This window comes from Glycine max, chromosome 13, assembly GCF_000004515.6.
Source record: "Glycine max cultivar Williams 82 chromosome 13, Glycine_max_v4.0, whole genome shotgun sequence".
In the NCBI taxonomy this organism is placed as follows: domain Eukaryota; kingdom Viridiplantae; phylum Streptophyta; class Magnoliopsida; order Fabales; family Fabaceae; genus Glycine; species Glycine max.
This window is the reverse complement of record NC_038249.2, coordinates 37,824,102-37,843,602: the sequence shown is the minus strand read 5'-3', so window position 1 is coordinate 37,843,602 and position 19,501 is coordinate 37,824,102. Positions and strand designations below refer to the sequence as shown.

At 33.8% G+C, this 19,501-nt stretch overlaps 2 protein-coding genes across 3 annotated transcripts; both read right to left on the bottom strand.

Moving 5' to 3' along the window:
• Window positions 1-344: 344 nt before the first annotated feature.
• Window positions 345-5,130, bottom strand: LOC106794307 (G-type lectin S-receptor-like serine/threonine-protein kinase At4g27290). Of its 2 annotated transcripts, XM_026124893.2 has the most exons (7): window positions 3,460-5,126; window positions 2,654-2,779; window positions 2,358-2,515; window positions 2,040-2,250; window positions 1,711-1,948; window positions 1,477-1,627; window positions 347-1,030 (listed from the first exon to the last, which is right to left on the bottom strand). In XM_026124893.2, exons 1-7 carry the CDS (start codon window positions 4,736-4,738, stop codon window positions 740-742), a joined length of 2,454 nt encoding a protein of 817 aa, XP_025980678.1. In that variant the 5' UTR covers window positions 4,739-5,126; the 3' UTR covers window positions 347-739. The 2 variants fall into 2 exon arrangements, with proteins under 2 accessions (XP_025980679.1, XP_025980678.1); XM_026124894.2 differs by lacking the exon at window positions 2,654-2,779 and having other exon boundaries at window positions 345-1,030; window positions 3,460-5,130.
• Window positions 5,131-7,020: 1,890 nt separating this feature from the next.
• On the bottom strand, window positions 7,021-17,673 carry LOC112998744 (G-type lectin S-receptor-like serine/threonine-protein kinase At4g27290). The gene is made up of 15 exons (XM_026124899.2): window positions 16,813-17,673; window positions 16,481-16,609; window positions 16,100-16,257; window positions 15,829-16,039; window positions 15,495-15,732; window positions 15,328-15,415; window positions 14,884-15,171; window positions 13,409-13,521; window positions 9,743-11,004; window positions 9,329-9,457; window positions 8,923-9,080; window positions 8,632-8,842; window positions 8,271-8,508; window positions 8,040-8,190; window positions 7,021-7,940 (listed from the first exon to the last, which is right to left on the bottom strand). Exons 1-15 carry the CDS (start codon window positions 17,102-17,104, stop codon window positions 7,653-7,655), a joined length of 3,954 nt encoding a protein of 1,317 aa, XP_025980684.2. The 5' UTR covers window positions 17,105-17,673; the 3' UTR covers window positions 7,021-7,652.
• Window positions 17,674-19,501: the final 1,828 nt, after the last annotated feature.

Below are 19,501 nucleotides of genomic sequence, written 5' to 3'. Positions count from 1 at the left end.
ATACCTAGGATACTCAAAGCTTATTATTTAGGAGGCATCCTTACTCTATTTATTTATTTTTATTATTTTATATAAAAGAACTTTATTTTATTTCCTATCAAATAAATAAATCAAATATATATATATATATATATATATATATATATATTCAAAGTATTATTTTATTACAACTATTTTTTTCTTTTTATTTAATTATAAAAATTTCACCGTTCTCTAAATTTTATTTATTTATTTATCAAAAAACTTTTTTAATTTATTTAAAAAAATGAGATATTACAACACCGGCATTTACATATTTTGTGAGTTGTGACATCTTGAAAAGTCTCTTTTCTCATTTTGGTTAAGGTTTTTTTTTGTTTCTGTGAGTGAATTATCCTAAAACCTCCTGAGATTTTGTCAAATTATCAAAATAGCCCTCTTTTTTTATCCTATACAAACATTTCCTAATTATTTTAAAATATTACACTGTTACCTCTTTTTACATTACACATCCTTAAGGTTTAAAAAATATTACACTGTGTACAGGAAGATCATTGTAATATTGTGTGATTGGACAAAATCTCAAAGAGTGACAGCGAAGTTTGCTTTTCTTTTTTCAAAGGATCATTCATTGTCCGTGCATACTTACAAAAGCATTAGATGCTAAGAGAACAGTATTAGAACAGTGCACAACAGCAATTCAGGCATACATACTCAAAACTAAACAAATTAGCAATTTATCTTGATTAATTTAGGTTTACTATCTTGCCTCTAAAGTGATGGACAACTCATTTGAGCTGAATTCACACTTGCTGGATGAAGAAAAATCTTCTTGGTGTGGATAAAAAGCGGGGAGCTTGGGCCTGGGCAATGGTCTGTCACCATTCAGCATTAGAACCACACTTGACATGTTGGGCCTGTCCTCTGGTCTCTCTTGAACACACAAGAGTCCCACGTGAACAATTTTCAACACTTCACTTTCAATGATTGAATCGTCCAGTGATTCATCAATCAGTTCCAAAGTCCTCCCTTCACTCCACAATCTCCATGCCTGAGAAGAAATGAAATCTAAATTGTGAGTTTGAGTTCAATCAATACTAAATGACCAAATTACTATTTACTATTGGTTAATTTTGTATTAAATCAAGTTTAAGAAGAATAAATAGTACATGTCATAACAATGTAAAGTGTTTCTGAAACCTTGATTTTTAATAGTGTCAAATGGTGACGTGTGATCCATGTAGTCGATCTCACCTAGTGGGATAAGATTTTGATGTTGGTGTTGTAATGACAATGTAAAATGTTTTTACGTTGTCAATCAATAACAAATTGTTATATATGATAATTTTGTTGACTTTTATCATATTAACTTAAAACTCATTCTCAACATGATTTCTAATTGATTAACAATGTAAAAACCCTCAAAATTGTCCTGTATAGAAATTAAGCTCTTTCTAGAATAGTGACAAGAGGGTAGTCTTCAAACTTAATGCTTACATGCCCAATAAGGTTAAGTTGATTGAGTGGATCAAGAAATTTTGTGTTCTTCCTCCCACTAACTATCTCTAGTACAATAACACCAAAGCTAAAGACATCTGATTTCACTGAAAAAGATCCATACACTGCATACTCAGGAGGCATGTAACCACTGCAAGACAGCAGAGTAAAATGAAATTAGATAAAAAAATATCATACAACATAAATACAGTAATAATGTTTAAGCATGCTTACTGAGTTCCAACTACTCTTTTTGTATTGGCTTTGGTGTGATCGCCAACAAGCATCCTTGCTAGTCCAAAGTCTGATATCTTTGGATTCATATCATTATCAAGAAGAATATTGCTTGTTTTGATATCTCTGTGAATGATCCTTAGTCTAGAATCATGATGAAGATACAGAAGCCCTCTAGCAATGCCACTTATAATTTGGAAGCGTTTGTTCCAATCCAATAATTTCTTTCTTGTTCGATCTGCATGTTCCCAATTTTAGGTTAGCATGGTTATAAAATGGTTTTGGCAGAAAGAAGAGTACAAAATAAATCTGAGTCAAAAGCCTCAAACCAAAAATGTAAAGATCCAAGCTCCTGTTAGGCATGAATTCATAGATCAAGATTCTCTCATCATCTTGAATACAACACCCAAGAATCTTTACAAGATTCCGGTGCTGAAGATTGGCAATCAACACAACTTCATTTCTGAACTCATCTAATCCTTGTCCAGAATTTTTGGAAAGCCTCTTAACAGCAATCTCTTGTCCATTTGCCAGCACACCCTGATAATTAATGTGGACACATACCATAAGATATATATTGAGTAAGTGTACCATCGGTGGCATATAACCATGTTACCTCCTCTCAAAAAAAAAAAAAACCATGTTACCTTGTAAACTGGTCCAAATCCACCTTCTCCCAATATGTTACTGGCAGAGAAATTACTGGTTGCATTATCAATGGTTGATAAATCAAGGGTTGGTAAGTCGATGTCTTTCTTCTCATGTTTTATAGAGTGATGCATCTGGTCGATTATATTTGTCTTTCCTGATATGGAAGCAGACAGATAATAAGCTAGTGACACAACATATTAGTTGTTTTATTATGGTGATTGCCAATTCTGTTACTCAACACTAGAAAAAAAAATTCACCCATTACTTGGAGTTTAATGTCTAAAAAGTTCACCTGGTTTCCCTAGTTTTCTCCGTATGTATATGACTGATCCTAATATTAAGCCTACGATGAACGTAGCGATTGTTGCCAAAATCACCACAAGCTTGGTGCTAGCGTGCCTTTTATGCCAAGTTTGGTCTGATATAACAAAAATATTATTGGACAATACACGAGGAGCAAGTGAAGGAGAAGAAAACAATTTACAAAGACAGTATTGAGTATAACTTCAGTATTAGATTTCATTGAATCTAAATGGACTAAAATATAATTTTGGTCCCGCATTTGAATTTTGGTTTCAATTTGTTTCCCTAAGTTTAAAAAGTTAAAATTTGCTCCTTTAAAGTATATTTGCTAGACCAAATTAGTTTTTTCATCAATATTTTGCACCAACAGTGTTGATTTTGGTTGAAATGGCAAACTCCCATTTGACATGCCATTCTCAAAGTTTGCCCCATCATTGTTGACCTAGTTAGTGTAATAAATTGACAGAAGAACCAATTTGGTTTAACAAAGACATTTTAAAGGATTAAAGTGGAACTTTTAAAATTTTAAATTTAGAGGACCAAACCAAAACCAAAAAGTGAGATTTCACACCAAAATTATATTTTAGCCCATCCAAATGTTTTCATGCATGGCAAAGGTGCAATAGAACAAGGGTAAAATCTGATGTCATGGAGCAGGGCTAACATCCCATAATTCCAACAAACAGCTTTCGTGTAAAAATTAGTTACTATGCAGCTTAACAAATGCAAGTGATCACAAAAATCTAAGCGTCATGCATTTATTTTTCTTATGTTTGAACACAAAATTAAAAGTACCTAGCTCTGAAGCAGCCATTCGTATGTAAATCTCTTGTCCTTGGGAGACATGTTTTCCCATATCCACAATGTTACCAAACCAAAGCAAGCAGCCACTCCCGTCACCTCTGATATCTAAGCTTGTGTATGCTGTGCAAGAGCAGTTTTTCAAACACACACTCTCACATTCATCAAGGCTCATGCTTGTGTCAAACCAGGACGAAGACGTGTCTGGCAATCTCATTCCTTCATACTTAACAAATCCATCTCCATCGTCACAACCCAGTTTCGTTCCCCGAACACACCCATCAGACCAATCCAATGATCTCCACTTTTCCTCGAACTTTGGGAGAAATCCCTCCAAGCATTCACATATGGGGTAGCTATTAATTTTACAAACAGAATTTGCACCACACAAGCCATAGTTCTCACACTGATCCCTGGGGCCGGAGGCGAAAAGCTCCCAACTCTGTGTCCTCTCTGACCAAGTGAAACGTTGACCAAGCCCTTCTTGGTTGATCACAAACCTTGTAACAACCGAAGGCTCCAAGAGTTCATACTCATAATACACTTCCTTTGGGGTTAACACAAAATAGTAATTGAAGAAATTATGCAACAGCTGCCAAGGAACACCTGAAAATTGATAACCATTCCATGAACCAGCTCTATACAACCAAGTCCCTCCCTTTGTAGTCACTCTCTGAGGAAAACCACGAGGATCGATATACATAGAATATTCCCCCAGAGCAGGATCTTCTGTGTCCCTCCACGATGTCAGAGAACTATGTGCACCTGTCACAAGACTGCTTCTGAGTTTCATCCCAGGAAGCAAAGTGTCACCAGGAAAATCAAAGCTTTGCCACACAACCTTCTCTGGACTATTTGTTCCGCCGTCTTTCACAACAAGGTTGCCGGAGTCCAAGAGCTGCACAATAGGCTTCTGAGAAGTGGTTGATGCATTGGAAGACCAAACACTTGCACCAATGCCATCAAGTACAACAAGATTCCCCTCATCACTGACTTTGAAAACTCCAGTGAAGTTATTATCTAATGGGGTGTTTCTGTTGGCCACCCACACAATTGTTCTAGGTGATATATTCTTGTAACATATGCAAAAGTATTGTCTCTGAGAACTTCCAGTGCTGAAGAACCCTGCTTCAAAGGTTCCAGATGCTGAAACCAGGGTTTCATTGTGGTGTAAGGGTTGATCTAGAGTGATACTACTCAGTCTAGTACTGATGCTGGGGATGAGGGAGAATAAGAGAGAGAACCACACTATCATCACCTCATAGCTATCCATATAATTTATTATTCTATAACTTACGTATTCAATGATCTTTCATTTCAGTGTCCCGTTATTCAACTTATATTAGACGATGGTTTTGTTAAAAAGCTTAGTGCTTCCTAAATTTTTCAAAGAAGTGCGACTTCAATTCCACATATGAACGCAGGAGTCTCCATTTACACATTAGAAAACATTAGAAAAAGTATCTTTTAGTGGTTGGAGCGACTTTCATTAATAATTTGACTTCTTCAACCTCTGGTTTCTGGTGTGGATGTAACATTCTAAACTGCTCCAACTCAACTGGGGTCATGGAACAATTTCGTCAAGCAAAAGAATTAGACTTATCTATGCGTGGCTTGATTTCAGATGCTACTTTAGAGAAACATGTTTGACACATCACATCACCCAAACACTTTACTATTTATTTTTTTTTAGTAATAAACACTTTCCCATTTAATTAGTAATATTATTATTATTTTATCAATCATATTATTAGTCTAAACTATAAAGTATCAACTAACTTTATGACTAATTTTCGTAAAGTAATCATTTTTTTACTATTTTATTTTTCAAAAAAATATTTAATAATTTATATTTTTATACTTTACCTAAATTTTAATTTATTTTTCTTACCATCCACGATAATTGTTAATATCCCGATGGTAAGACTATAAATCCATGCTAATTTTTTTATCAATTAATTCATGTCAAATCTTGCTTCAACTAATTAAATAGGACTATAAATGAATGACAAATTCCTTCCTCCAACTATTTAATGTAATTACAATACTTAAGACTCAAATTAAAAACCATATAACTAAGAACTTGTATTTGAAATTAAATAAATAATATTATATAAACATTTTATATAGTACCAACAAAGGTTGATTCAGTAAATAAAAAACAAACTCATATCTTATATGTACTTATCATTTGGTCAGAATAAATTTTAAGATTAAATGAGTGCTAATAGACTATCCACTAATAATGTCTAGATCCAATTCATGTAAACTTTTCTTTGTAAAAAAAAAAAAAACTTTATATGTTGAAGTGTTCAAGTATAAGCAATATATAAATATAACATGCACACCTAGATGCATAAGAGAGGTGACAATCAAATAAAGCAAGCATGACAACCTCATGCAATCACTGCTGAGTTGACCAAATAGGTAGTAGCAGGACAAACTTAAAGCATAAATATCTCAAATTCCGGATTGATAAATTATCATATAATTCAAAATATCTGAGTTCTAAATCTCCATTTTGCATGGTTTCTTTAGGGAAAAGCCATAACAGAAGTCGTTGTAAAGAAATCGATAGAAAAAGCTAATTACAAAACTTGGCCCTGTAACATATATAATTTAACAATGTTCTTACAAAATCAGACCTTAACCCCAATATATCAAAAGTTTAGTTTTTATATGCTATATTGCCTCCAACCATGTAATGGACATTACATTTGAGGAACACAATTTTCACTTTACAGTTGAGGAAACTACTTAGTGTGGTTATAAAGAAGGTTGTGTTGTACTAGGCAGTAGTTTCTCAACATTCTTAATCAAAACTACTGATGACATTGACTTGTCAGGCCTATCATCTGGTTTTTATGTACTCAGAAGTCAGAACAGGGCATCTTAACCCTTCACGTTGATAGATTGAATGAACTAACAGGATATGTTTGGAATGTTGTTCACTCACATTCAACGCCAAGCTACTCCTAGTTAAGGATTGATGTTAAACGTGCATTGAAGAAAAGCAAAAATCACATAAAACAAACATGCCCATTCATTAGCAGTAATACATCTCTTCACCTCCAGACTCTCCATGCCTGGCAGCAATTTAGATGAGTTGTTAATTATTCTTGACTACCAATAAGTCATTCAAAATATGCCATAGCAACAGTCTACTAAGAAATAGCCACAATCACTGAACATTAACTGCAGATTACATGAAGCTAGAATAATTAGCTTTTGCAGCTTGAGACTTTAATTCTAAAGATTTTTTGTTTGTTTTTTTTATCAAGGATTTATTACAATTCACACACACTAGATCCCTGGGTCTTTAATTCTATAGATAATAAAATCACTTATTTAAAGATTACAATTAAAGAGTTAATTATTTCTACATTTATCCGTCACTTTTCTTTAATTTATGTAAATAAATATAAAATGATTTTTCGAAACCAACTTCCACTCCTTTGCCTATTTTATTGAAAGCAACACCGAATCCTTTGACTATTTACCAATTTATTAAAGAAAGAAAATAATCCTTTCATCTTTTGGTAGACTACTCTTCTCGTTTCCACTCTTCCTTTCTAATTTCACAACTGCTTGCAGCAATTACTTCTCTCTTGGTTCGTCTCTTAACCTCCTTCATAAATTCAATGGCAATTTTGGATTTTTTCGATTCAAAAACATATTGCAAATAGGTATGCACTAAACAATTCAAATTCTCTAGTGAAGTCAACCAATTATGTTCTATTATGGTTTATCCAAGAATCAGTTAAAGAGTACCTGTACAGTAAAGATACTAATGAAGGATGATAAAGGGCCATGAACCATTACAATGGTCACTAAGGAGGGGCCATGAATACAATAAATAATTATTAACCAATATAGAAGCTTCAAACAACTCATTGATACACCATAATAGAGTTGTCTTGTAACCTCCATTCTTGTCATAAGTTTTCCATAACTTTTTGCTTCTTTAAAGACAAAAACAGTCATGTAGGATTAGAATAAATTTTCTCATACCAAGGGAGTCTATCTCAATGACACTAGATATACAACAAGTACATGTTGAGGAGTGATGACAACAGAAAGATGTCAGAAAAACCCATAGCATCAAGATATAGTGGGTCAAGCAAAATACAATAAATGTGCATATAATTTATACCTATAAACCTTTGCATTTTCTTTAGCCTTCATTTTTATCTTGCCTCTAAAACCGTTAGGGAAGCATCATTGTTAGAAAATGGTCCAAACAAATCTGCTTTGTCCCTTCCATTGTAAAAGCCAGGAGCCTTTGGCTGTGGCAACGATTTTTCACCATTCAGCATTAGAACCACAGCTGACATGTCAGGCCTATCATTTGGTCTCTGTTGCACACATAACAAGCCTACATGTATACATCGAATAACTTCAGATGAAGTGCATCTTTCGCCTAAAAATGCATCCATCAAGTTTGTAGGCCTTCCTTCAGTCCATAGTCTCCATGCCTAATAATCATGGGAGTCAAAATGAATGGAAAAATTCAAACATGAAAGAAAAATATGACTATAATGCTAGGTGAAAACAAGGAAAATCATTGCCCTTACATGTCCAAGAAGATTCAGACAGTGATTTGGGTCAGAAAAATCTCTGTTTTTCTTCCCACTTACTATTTCTAACACCATGACACCAAAACTAAAGACATCGGATTTCATTGAGAAATGCCCATGTACAGCATATTCAGGAGGCATGTATCCACTGGAAAGGAGAATATGCAAACTAGAGTTAGAGAAAATGCTATCCCAAAGAATTCATTAATCAAGAAGGGACCAACTTACTATGTCCCAGCAATCTTGTTGGTGTTAGCATCTACTTGATCTCCCCATAATGTGCGAGCAAGGCCAAAGTCAGAAATTTTGGGATTCATATTTTCATCTAGTAGAATATTGCTGGTTTTCAAATCTCGGTGAATAACCCTCAATCTAGAGTCTTCATGAAGATACACTAGCCCTCGAGCAATGCCACCAATAATATGGAAACGCTTACTCCAATCCAATAATTTGGTCCTAATTTCATCTGGTCAAATTTTAAATACATGTTTAGGATACCATTTGGAGTCTCAACAATTTCACAAGCTTTAGAGATAAGGAAAACAAAATTGTCACAGATGTTATATTGTAAAGTCTTAAAGTCTCAAACCAAAAATAAAGTAGTCCAAGCTCATGTTGGGCATGTATTCATATATCAACATTTTCTCTTCCTCTTGAATGCAATAACCATGAAGCTTCACAAGATTACGGTGTTGAAGTTTTGCAATCAATGCAACTTCATTTTTAAATTCTTTCAAACCCTGGCCAGAGTTGTTTGAAAGCCGTTTCACAGCTATGTCTTGCCCACCTATTAGAGTACCCTGCAAATCATTATCTGGAATAAATAAAAGTATTTAATGAGAAAAATAAAAATCCTTGATTAGATATATAGCTATATTACCTTGTACACTGGTCCAAAACCACCTTCTCCCAGTTTGTTAGTGTCTGAGAAGTTATCAGTGGCTTTAGCAATGACAGGCAAGTCAAATGCTGGTAAATCCGGCTCTTCCTTCCTTAGATTATAGTTGTGATGGCTTTGGTAAAGTTGTTTTTTCATCTCTGAAGTAATGGAAGATGACAATAAAATATCAAGAAATAATATATTGTAATAAAACATCACTCTTTATATTTTGTTTTGTATAATGAGAGTTGAAGGAAAGTGAGGCTTGATGAATCAGTCAACTATTTCAAAAAATAAGAATATAAAAAACCATAATCAGACACAGCAAAACTTATACCTTGATGTTACATTTATCCTAAATTACTACAAAATGAACTCAAAGGTTAAATAAATACTATTTACCCACCTTCCATTTCGACTTTCCTTTTCCATAACCATATGACCAATCCGAGTATCATAGACACGACGAACGTGGTTGAGCCAGTCACGATGGATGCAATCTTGCTCTTGCTCAATCCATTTTTCTGACTGTGATCTGCAATATGAAGACTCAAGTACACTCTAAATAATTATGCTAAAGACTTTAGTACTTCAGAAAAAGAGGGCCAAATATGCAGCAATGAGATGTCAAGACTGAAAGAGCACTCTAAATTATACTATGCTAAAAACTTTAAGCACTTCAGAAAAGAGGGGGAAAATATCCAACAATGGAAAGGCCTACACTATAGAAGGAGTCAATGCCGTAAATAGCAGCTTAGAAATATTTTCATCCAAAGAGAAAAAAAAAATTGCTTAAAAATATGGCTTTGATAGAGGGTACCTAGCTCTGAATCAGAGTATCGTATATAAATGTCTTGCCCCCCTTGAGCTTGTGGGTAATGCCTCAAGTCAATGAGATCATGATACCAAAGCAAGCAGCCACTTCCTCCACCACTTATATCCAAATTTGCATATGCCGTACATGAACAGTTTTGCAGACACATTTCCGCACATTCCTCTAAAACCATGTTTTTATTATACCAAGATGAAGATGTGTCAGGAAGAACCATTCCTGTATACTTCCTAAACCTGTCTTTGTTGCAAGTCAAACGAATGGTTCGAACGCAATCCTTGGACGAATTCATGTGTCTAAAAAATCCATCCAAGCATGTACATCTAGGATTGCCCGCATTGCAAATGCTATTTGCACCACACCTCCCATAATATTCACATGGGAATGATGGTTGAGAATAGAGAATCAGCCAATCGCTGATTTGACTTTCCCAAAGGGAAACCAAGGCATTCCTATTAGGGGTCACCCAAAATCTGTAGGAAAGAGATTTATTTAGAACCTGGAACTGATAATATATCTCTTTTTTATTCAAAACGAAATCAACTTTGACACCTGGACTTTGTGAATCAATTAAAGACCCTGAAAAGTAAAGGCCATTCCATGGCCCAAATCTATTGCTTAAATTGGTTCCTTTCCACAGAACTGCTTGTGGACATCCTCTGGGGTCTATTTTGAAAGAGTACTCCCCATGACTAGGATCATCAGCACTTTTCCATGATGATAGAAACAATTCTTCTCCCTTCTCTAGATTCCAACCAAGCTTCATTCCAGGCAATAATGTATCACATGGATGATCAAAACTCTGCCAAAGATAGTGCTCATACTCACTATTCCCATCTTTCACAACAAGGTTTCCTGAGTCTAATAGCTGCGCAATTGTGTTCTCTGTCTCTGCTGTGGTTGACATGTTGGAAGACCACACAATGTTATTTGTTCCATTAACAAGAACAAGACCTTGATCACTGAGTTTTAGAACTCCTGATGTAGTGTTGAGTGGTGCTTCTCTGTTGGCAACCCAAACCATTGTTCGAGGATTTATGTTGTAGTACCAAATACCCAAGTATCTGCTCTTTGAGCTTCCAGGGCTGAAGAATCCAAGTTCAAAGGTTTTTTCATGTGAAATTAATGTCTCTCCATCACTGATGGATTGATTTGGAGCTATACTATCTAGTGAAGTGGAGGTTCTTGATATACAACAGAACAGAAAAAACCAAAACCATTGTGTTCTCAAGTTTTGCATTTTTTTTTTTCTTTATTTCACAGAGGAGCAACTTTTGACAAGGAAGAGAAATAAGGTGTTTCCCGGAGTCTCTGAATGGGAACAATATTTGTCAACAGAATAGGAACAAATTGGCTGTTGTGTCTTAAAAATCAATGTCAATTCTGACAAGAAAACCATTTGGTTTTGTATTAGCAGGATAAAGAATTATTATGATAGTGATGAAATTGCACATTGCTATCGAGTTGTGGTTGGGCTTGGACTATTATGATAATATTGGAAGTACATAGCAAGCAAGTCTCATTCCAACACGTGTAGAATATTATCAGATAGAAAAGTTCACTGCTAGTTGCACTAGTACGATAGAGCCTAGAGATAGATTCCCACTTTGTTAACGAGTATGATACCAAGGTCGTTTCTCAAGATGGAGGAAACGAAAGTCTCGCGCTCCGTCTTGAGAAGTTCTATAATCTCCAAAAAATGGCCTCTAGCAGTGAGTGTCTATACTGAGGGGATCGCTCAGGTGATTGACCAGAGACTGTAAATTGTTGTAAATCCTGCAGTGTCTTCGATTCTCACGGATAATAATAAAAAAAAAAAACTGTGAGCGTGTATTTGGGTGTTACTTGCATCCCTTTCAGTAATAGTCATAACAACGACTGCATAATCAGACTTGCATTATTGCACTTTGCAATGGTAAGCGTGGCAACCCTCTATATGATGATGATGATAGGGGTGGTGGTCCTGGTGAAAGCTCACACACCAAGCACCATTACTCCCAAAGTCCACAACTTTAAGATTAGAAACCTCTATGTGGACATAGGGTACCATGTCACAGTTTGCCAATCACTAGCCAATTAAGAACCACACATGCAGACGAGTCACCAGCTCCAAGGAGAGAGGTCTAAAGTGGGGAAGCAGGAACTTAAGTGTTAATGAAGTTTTGATGATTCTATCAGCAACATTTTTTTCATTCTTATTTCATGCATTAGAACAGAATTTTGTATTGAAATTTGCAAAATTACTTTTGTAACTGTAAATCAAACATAGGTTAAGTCACGTTCGATTAAAATGCCACGTTCTAAAATTGAGAACTTGAGGCTTCTGTTTTAATTGATTAATTAGATTAGATGAATAATTGATTAGATTAGAATTGGGCTTATTAACACTTTTCTTTTAATCGGTTAATTGGTGGAGCAATCGATCAATCTGGTTCTGAGCACAATCCCATATTTCTCACGAACAAAATAGTCTATTAAGACGGTTTGAGTTATAAATAACAGTCTTCTTCTGATATCTTTCAAGCATGACTCCGTTTTTCTAGAGATTTAAATGTATTTTTTATTTTTAATAAATATCTGATTTTTTATTTATTTTTTATTAAATTTTTATTTTGTGTTGAATTTTTAATAAAACAATAATTTTATTTTTTATTCTTGATATTAATCTTTAATAAATTAATGAATTTTATATTAGTTCTCTATTACATTAGTTAATCTTGTTTCAATCTCAATTAATTACAAATGAAAAAAATTATCAAAATATAAATTTAAAATTTCTTATTTTAACAGGGATTAAAAAGTGTCTAAAATAAAAAAAAATTATTATTTTATTAGGAATTCAATACAAAACAAAAATTTATTAAAAAATAAACATCAAAATTAAATATTTATTAAAGATAAAAACATATTTAATTCTTTCAAAAATATAATTTCTGGAGAGAGATAAAATTATGAAATGTGAAAAGTAATACTAGGATTTTTTTTTTATTATTCTCATCCTTTAAACACAAATCTTAAGCTCTAATTACCAATTCATCATCAAGATCAAATAGGCATCATCATCATCACTTAGATAAGCCTGATATCAATCCTTAACCCTCTTTGTTGTAATTGAGCATGTTTTTATTTTGAGATTGGGTTTCTCGAGAGGTGCCGTAGTAGGTTTCAAGATTCTTGTAGGGTTCAAGAAAGTTGAAGATTTTAAATTTGTGTGTAATTCTTTGTTTTTCTTGTGGTGTGTGCTTGTAAAAACAATTGAATTACTAATGAAAAATCTCAACCAGTTGTACGCCCAAATCCTATACTTGTCTCTCTTTCTTTTATAGCTGTGCCACTGCCATCATCTTCCATGACCAATTCCCCCAAACCTTTCGTGCTCCACCCAAAACAAACACAAACCTCAAATTTTGTTAAGCGGAATCAGGATATCAGTTCACGGCTAAAAGCATTAGAAACATAGACAGTGAAAGAAGTTAGGATTTGAGTTTTGCAACAATGACTATGAGTTAATACAGGTAGGTAGGATTCAGATTTGAACATAGCATACTCCATCCAATGCTAATGGAACATTCAACATCAAATCTCGTATCGAATTTTCCATGCTAATTAATACGGTTTGTCCCGGATGGATTATTTCCAATAATTACACCAAACCCGGCAACATGGTGTTCACTGTTCACCCAATGCACACCGCACACGGTTTCGACTCTTGTAGGTACAACATCCTTCCATTGCTTGCTCCTTCCGTCATCATCGAAATTCACAATCTCGAACCAGCAACACCCACAACGATGCACCAGATTTGCATTGAGGGCCAAGATAAACAGTGTGCATGTGTGGATTCTAATTTTCCAATGTAATATACTTAATCAGATTACAAAATTAAAAAATGCATTTTTCATTTTCACTGGTAATTTTTTAAAATAACGTATGATTTTCTAAAATTCCATGAAAATCAGAAAGTCACAAAAAAATCAGCCGTTGATTACTTTATTATTATATCCAACGGTGGAGAAAAACTGTGACACCGTGCAAGAGTTGTTCGACTGTGGCATGCTAGAATTTCTAATACTAAAGTTGGTTCTTGTTGACATTCTCAGGTGATGGTAGAAGAAAATTAATAGATTGGACTAAACGCATACAAAGACAAGCAGTGGTGAGAACTTGGTAAGTATGCCACAAATGGTTTATTACTTTAAGCTGCAATTTTCTCTTTGCCCTGATTTTCTTAATATTTGATCCATATGCTATTGCAATTTTCTCTTATATATATATATATATATCCTAAATATGCGGTGTGTGGCTCATTTTCAATGAAATATGATGTTTTTAGCTTTGGTGTAATTGTGCTTGAGGTAGTTGTTAAGAAGGAAAATACTAACCAATGTCTTAGACACATGTTAAGGAATCAAAAATGAAAAGGTTTTTTTATTATTGAGAAATGCAATAGTGCATTCCAATATACTTATTGATTATTGATTTTTTAACCATGGCCCTGGTTAGCAAAACCTATTTTTAAAATCACTGAAGTGAATTAAGAAATTTAGTAATCCTGTCCACCATGATGATATCCACCTTAAATAATAATTGCATCAAATCAGGTAGTTATTTTAAAGTGTAAGCATTCTTTGCAGGCCAATGCTCTCTATTCAACACACCCATCTGGAGACAAATTTCACTCATCTTGTCTTCGTTCATTTTCATTATCCCTTATTCATGACAAAGACTCGAGTTTCAATAAAAGAGTTAGAATTTTGAAAGCATTACGTAATTACAGTGTCACGGTATCTAGTACAAAGTAAGTAACTTCTCGAACCACAATCAACAAATGATAAACAATCGTAGTCCATAATCAGGACATGTCAGGAACACTATCTCTTGTGAATAAGTATATATGTTCCTGTAAGTGGTTAAAGTGAGTCATACTTAATAAAGGAATTCAGACTTCAGATAGGAAGGGATGTTAAACATTATTTGCAGATATTACCAATTCTCCTTAGAACAATGAAACTAGATATACAACAACTACAAGTTGAGGAGTGGTCAAGCAAAATACAATAACTTTGCCTACAATTTATATTATAAAGTATAAACCTTTTCATTTTCTTTAGCCTTCATCTTTATCTTGCTCCTAAAACTGTTAGGGAAACATCATTGTAAGAGAATGATTTGAACTTTCCAGACAAATATGCTTTGTCACTTCCGTGGTAAAAACCAGGCACCTTTGGCTGTGGCAACAATTTATCACCATTCAACATCAGAACCACAGCTGACATATCAGGCCTATCTTCTGGTCTTTGTTGCACACATAGCAAACCTACATGTATACATCGAATAACTTCAGAAGAAGTGCATCTTTCACATAAAAATGCATCCATCAGGTCTGTTGGCCTTCCTTCAGTCCAGAGTCTCCATGCCTAATAACCATGGGAATCCAAATGCAAAAGTAAAAACATGAAAGAAAACTGACTACAATGCTAGCTTCAAACATGGAAAGCCATCACCCTTACATGTCCAAGAAGATTTAGAAAGTGTTCTGGATCAGAAAAATCTCTGTTTTTCTTCCCACTTACTATTTCTAACACCATGACACCAAAACTAAAGACATCGGATTTCATTGAGAAATGCCCATGTACAGCATATTCGGTAGGCATGTATCCACTGGAAAGGAGATATGCAAAGTAGAGTTAGAGAAAATGCTATCCCAAACAATTGATTAATCAAGTAGAAACCAACTTACTATGTCCAGGCAATCTTGTTAGTGTTAGCATCTACTTGATCTCCCCATAATGTGCGAGCAAGGCCAAAGTCTGATATTTTAGAATTCATATTTTCATCCAGTAGAATATTGCTGGCTTTCAAATCTCGGTGAATAATACTCAATCTAGAGTCTCGATGAAGATACACTAGCCCTCGAGCAATGCCACCAATAATATGGAATCGCTTACTCCAATCCAATATTTTGCTTCTAATTTCATCTGGTCAATTTTAAATACATGCTTAGTAAAACATTTGGCTTCTCAAAATTTTCACAAGCTTACAGATATTGAATTTTAAAGGCTTTAAGTCTCAACCAAAAATAAAGTAGTCCAAGCTCTTGTTGGGCATGTATTCATATATCAACATTTTTTCTTCCTCTTGAATGCAATAACCATGAAGCTTCACAAGATTACGGTGTTGAAGTCTGGCAATCAGTGCAACTTCATTTTTAAATTCTTCCATACCCTGACCGGAGGTGTTTGAAAGCCGTTTCACAACTATGTCTTGTCCATCTATTAGAGTACCCTGAAAATCATTATCTGAAATAAATAAAATTATTTAATGAGGAAAATAGATATATATTACCTTGTACACTGGTCCAAAACCACCTTCTCCTAGTTTGTTAGCGTCTGAGAAGTTATCAGTGGCTTTAGCAATGAAAGGCAAGTCAAATGCTGGTAAGTCCGGCTCTTCCTTCCTTAGTTTAGAGTTGTGACGACTTTGATGAAATATTTTTTTCATCCCTAAAGTTGAGGAAGATGACAATAATATCATGAAATCACATATTGTATGCTATTTTATTATGTATGTGTTTAAGGAAAGTGAGGCTTGGTTAATCAGTCAACTATTGGGAAAAATAATAGTATACAAAGTCATAATCAGACACAGCAAAACTTATACCTTGGTATTACATTTATCCTAAATTACTACAAATGAACTCAAAGGTTTAATATATTCATTACTCACCTTCCATTTCGACCTTCCTTTTCCATAACCATATGGCCAATCCTAGTATCATGCACATGACGAATGTGGTAGAGCAACTGATGATGGCTTCAATCTTCCTCTTGCTTAAACCATTTTTGTGACTGTGATCTGAGATATCAAGACTCAAAAGCACTCTAAATTTATTATGCTAAAAAGTTTAAGTACTTCAGAAAAAGAGGGGAAATTAAGCAACATTGAAAAGGCCTACACTATAGAAGGTAATTAATGCTGTGATTACTACCAGTTTAGAAATATTTTCATCCAAAAAAAAAGAATAAATTGATTAAAAATATGGCTTTGATAGAGGGTACCTAGCTCTGAATCAGAGTATCGTATATAAATGTCCTGCCCCCCTTGAGCTTGTGGGTAATGCCTCAAGTCAATGAGATCATGATACCAAAGCAAGCAGCCACTTCCTCCACCACTTATATCCAAATTTGCATATGCCGTACATGAACAGTTTTGCAAACACAGATCCTTACATTGCTGTAGATTCAAGTTTCTATCATACCAAGATGAGGATGTATCGGGAAGAACCATGCCTGTGTACCTCCTGAACCCGTCTTTGTTACAAGTCAAGCGAATGGTTCGAACACAACCCATGGACCGATTGATGTGTGCAACAAATCCATCCAAGCATGTGCACCTAGGATTGTTCGCATTGCAAACGCTATTTGCTCCACACTTCCCATAATATTCACACGGGGATGATGGTTGAGTATAGAGAGTGTGCCAGTCACTGACTTGACTTTCCCAAAGAGAAACCAACGCGTTCCTCTTGGTGGTCACCCAAAATCTGTAGGAAAGAGATTTCTTTAGAGCCTGGAACTGAGAAAATGTTTCTTTTTTAGTCAAAACGAACTCAATTTGAACATCTGGACTACGTGAATCAATCAAAGACCCTGAAAAGTAAAAGCCATTCCATGGACCAAATCTAGTGCTTATAGTGGTCCCCTTCAAAAGAACTGCTTGTGGAAATCCTCTGCGGTCTATTTTGAAAGAGTACTCTCCTTGGCCAGGATCATCAGCACTTTTCCATGATGATGGAAACCATTCTTCTCCCTTCTCTAGATTCCATCATAATCTTCCGAACATGGGAGATTTTCTTTTATAGGCTACATGTATATGAGCCTAAAAACAAGTATCCCCTTTGTTTGTTTTGTCTGTCTAGTTGAGCTCAAACATAAGCTGTTCCTTTGGGTATCCTACATTTTTTGAGACATCCAGTAACACCTTAAAAAGATTAAAATGTTTTTTACTTTTTCATAAATCGACGACTTGTATGACTCATATTGATTGATTCATATGCTCACACAGATGTAAAGCATAAGTATGAGTTTTGTTTTTACTCATACGGATCAACAATCAATCAATCTGTATGAATTTTTTTTTTACTCATATAGATTAACAATTCATGAGTTTTTTTTAGAGATTGTCAATCCGTAGGTTCATACGTATGCTTTAGATGATTATTATAATGATTAAAAATTAAATAAATATAATATTTAATTTAATGATATATTTAAATGTTTTTTATAGCAATTGATAATTAAATAAATTTAATATTTTTTTACATATGTAAATACTTATTAAATCTATAATTTTTATTATAATTTATATATGTAAATAAATTAATTATTAGATAAAAAATAATTATCACAAAATTTATATGTACATTAAATATAAATTATAAATTTTAGTGTTATATATAACGACATTATTTTTTTATAATATAATGTATCTATTAACTAATTTGAGTGTTGTATTAATAACGGGGAGTCAGAAATTTCAATTCCTACTTGCCAATTGCCATATCATCATGAAGGAGAAAGCGTAAAGCAACTGCCTCAAAGATACTATTGGTAGGCCCATTGATTTTGCTTCCCTCTAAGGTGAGGAAGAGGTTTTTGGTTGCTGATAAAAAAAAAGCGCTTGCTATTTACACTCCATGTTTGCTTCCTTCTAAGTTATAGCAAATTACATATAGTTTGAAAAACTACTTTCCAAAACAACATATAAGTCTTATGTCTATTACTTTTTAAATCTTATTTTTCACTCTATCTTTATTATTATTTAAATCCTAATTTTGACCACCCCTCCTTTTGATATATATTCATTATTCTTTAATTAAACTTTGCGTTACATACTATTGCATTCTTAATAAAATTTATTCATGATAATATGTATTGGCCTCCACACGGCACTGTGTTTCAAGGAATGTCCATCGTTGAATTCATCTATTATACAATGTGCATGATTCTTCTTCTTTTTACACAGTGAAAATAAGAATAACAATAATCATAATCAAACTGCTAACACATCATCAGGTCTCTCCTCATGTTTCGTCCATTAAGAATTTCATGAGTTATCGTCTCTCAATATTTCGCATAGAAATAAATATGCATAAAAATTAGCAATTAGCGATCATTGTGACTCCTAAAGGGGAGGTATGTTCGATATTTCCTAATTTTGTTTATGACTACCAGAAATTACTTTCTAGAACAACATATACCAATTTTCATAATTATGTATATTTTATTAAAACATAGTTCCAAAAATTAGTTTTCAAAATTGATATATGTTGTTCAAAAAGTAATTCCTGAAACTATGTTTTAACAAATAAAAAGATATAATTGACAATAAAAAATATAAAGTGACAGTAGGAGGTGTACTTAGCAAACAAGGGTGTAAATAACAAGTGTCAAAAAAAGAATAGTTTATATTCCAATTACATGGGTGGTGCCTGTGTAAATTTTAAACAATATAGAAATGAAATATGGAAAGATGTATTTATCATTGTATGTGATCTACTTATAGAAAGTAATTTGAAAAGATGTATATTTATATATGTATAATTGTAAAATTACTTTCGTAATTTGAAAAGTAGTTAAAAAATACTCTACAATATAATTATTATTCTCATTGAGCTATAAATGTGAATATTGCCTCTGCAACGGAAATTTTCTACGTCCATCACTCTTTATAGGACTCAAATGTGGC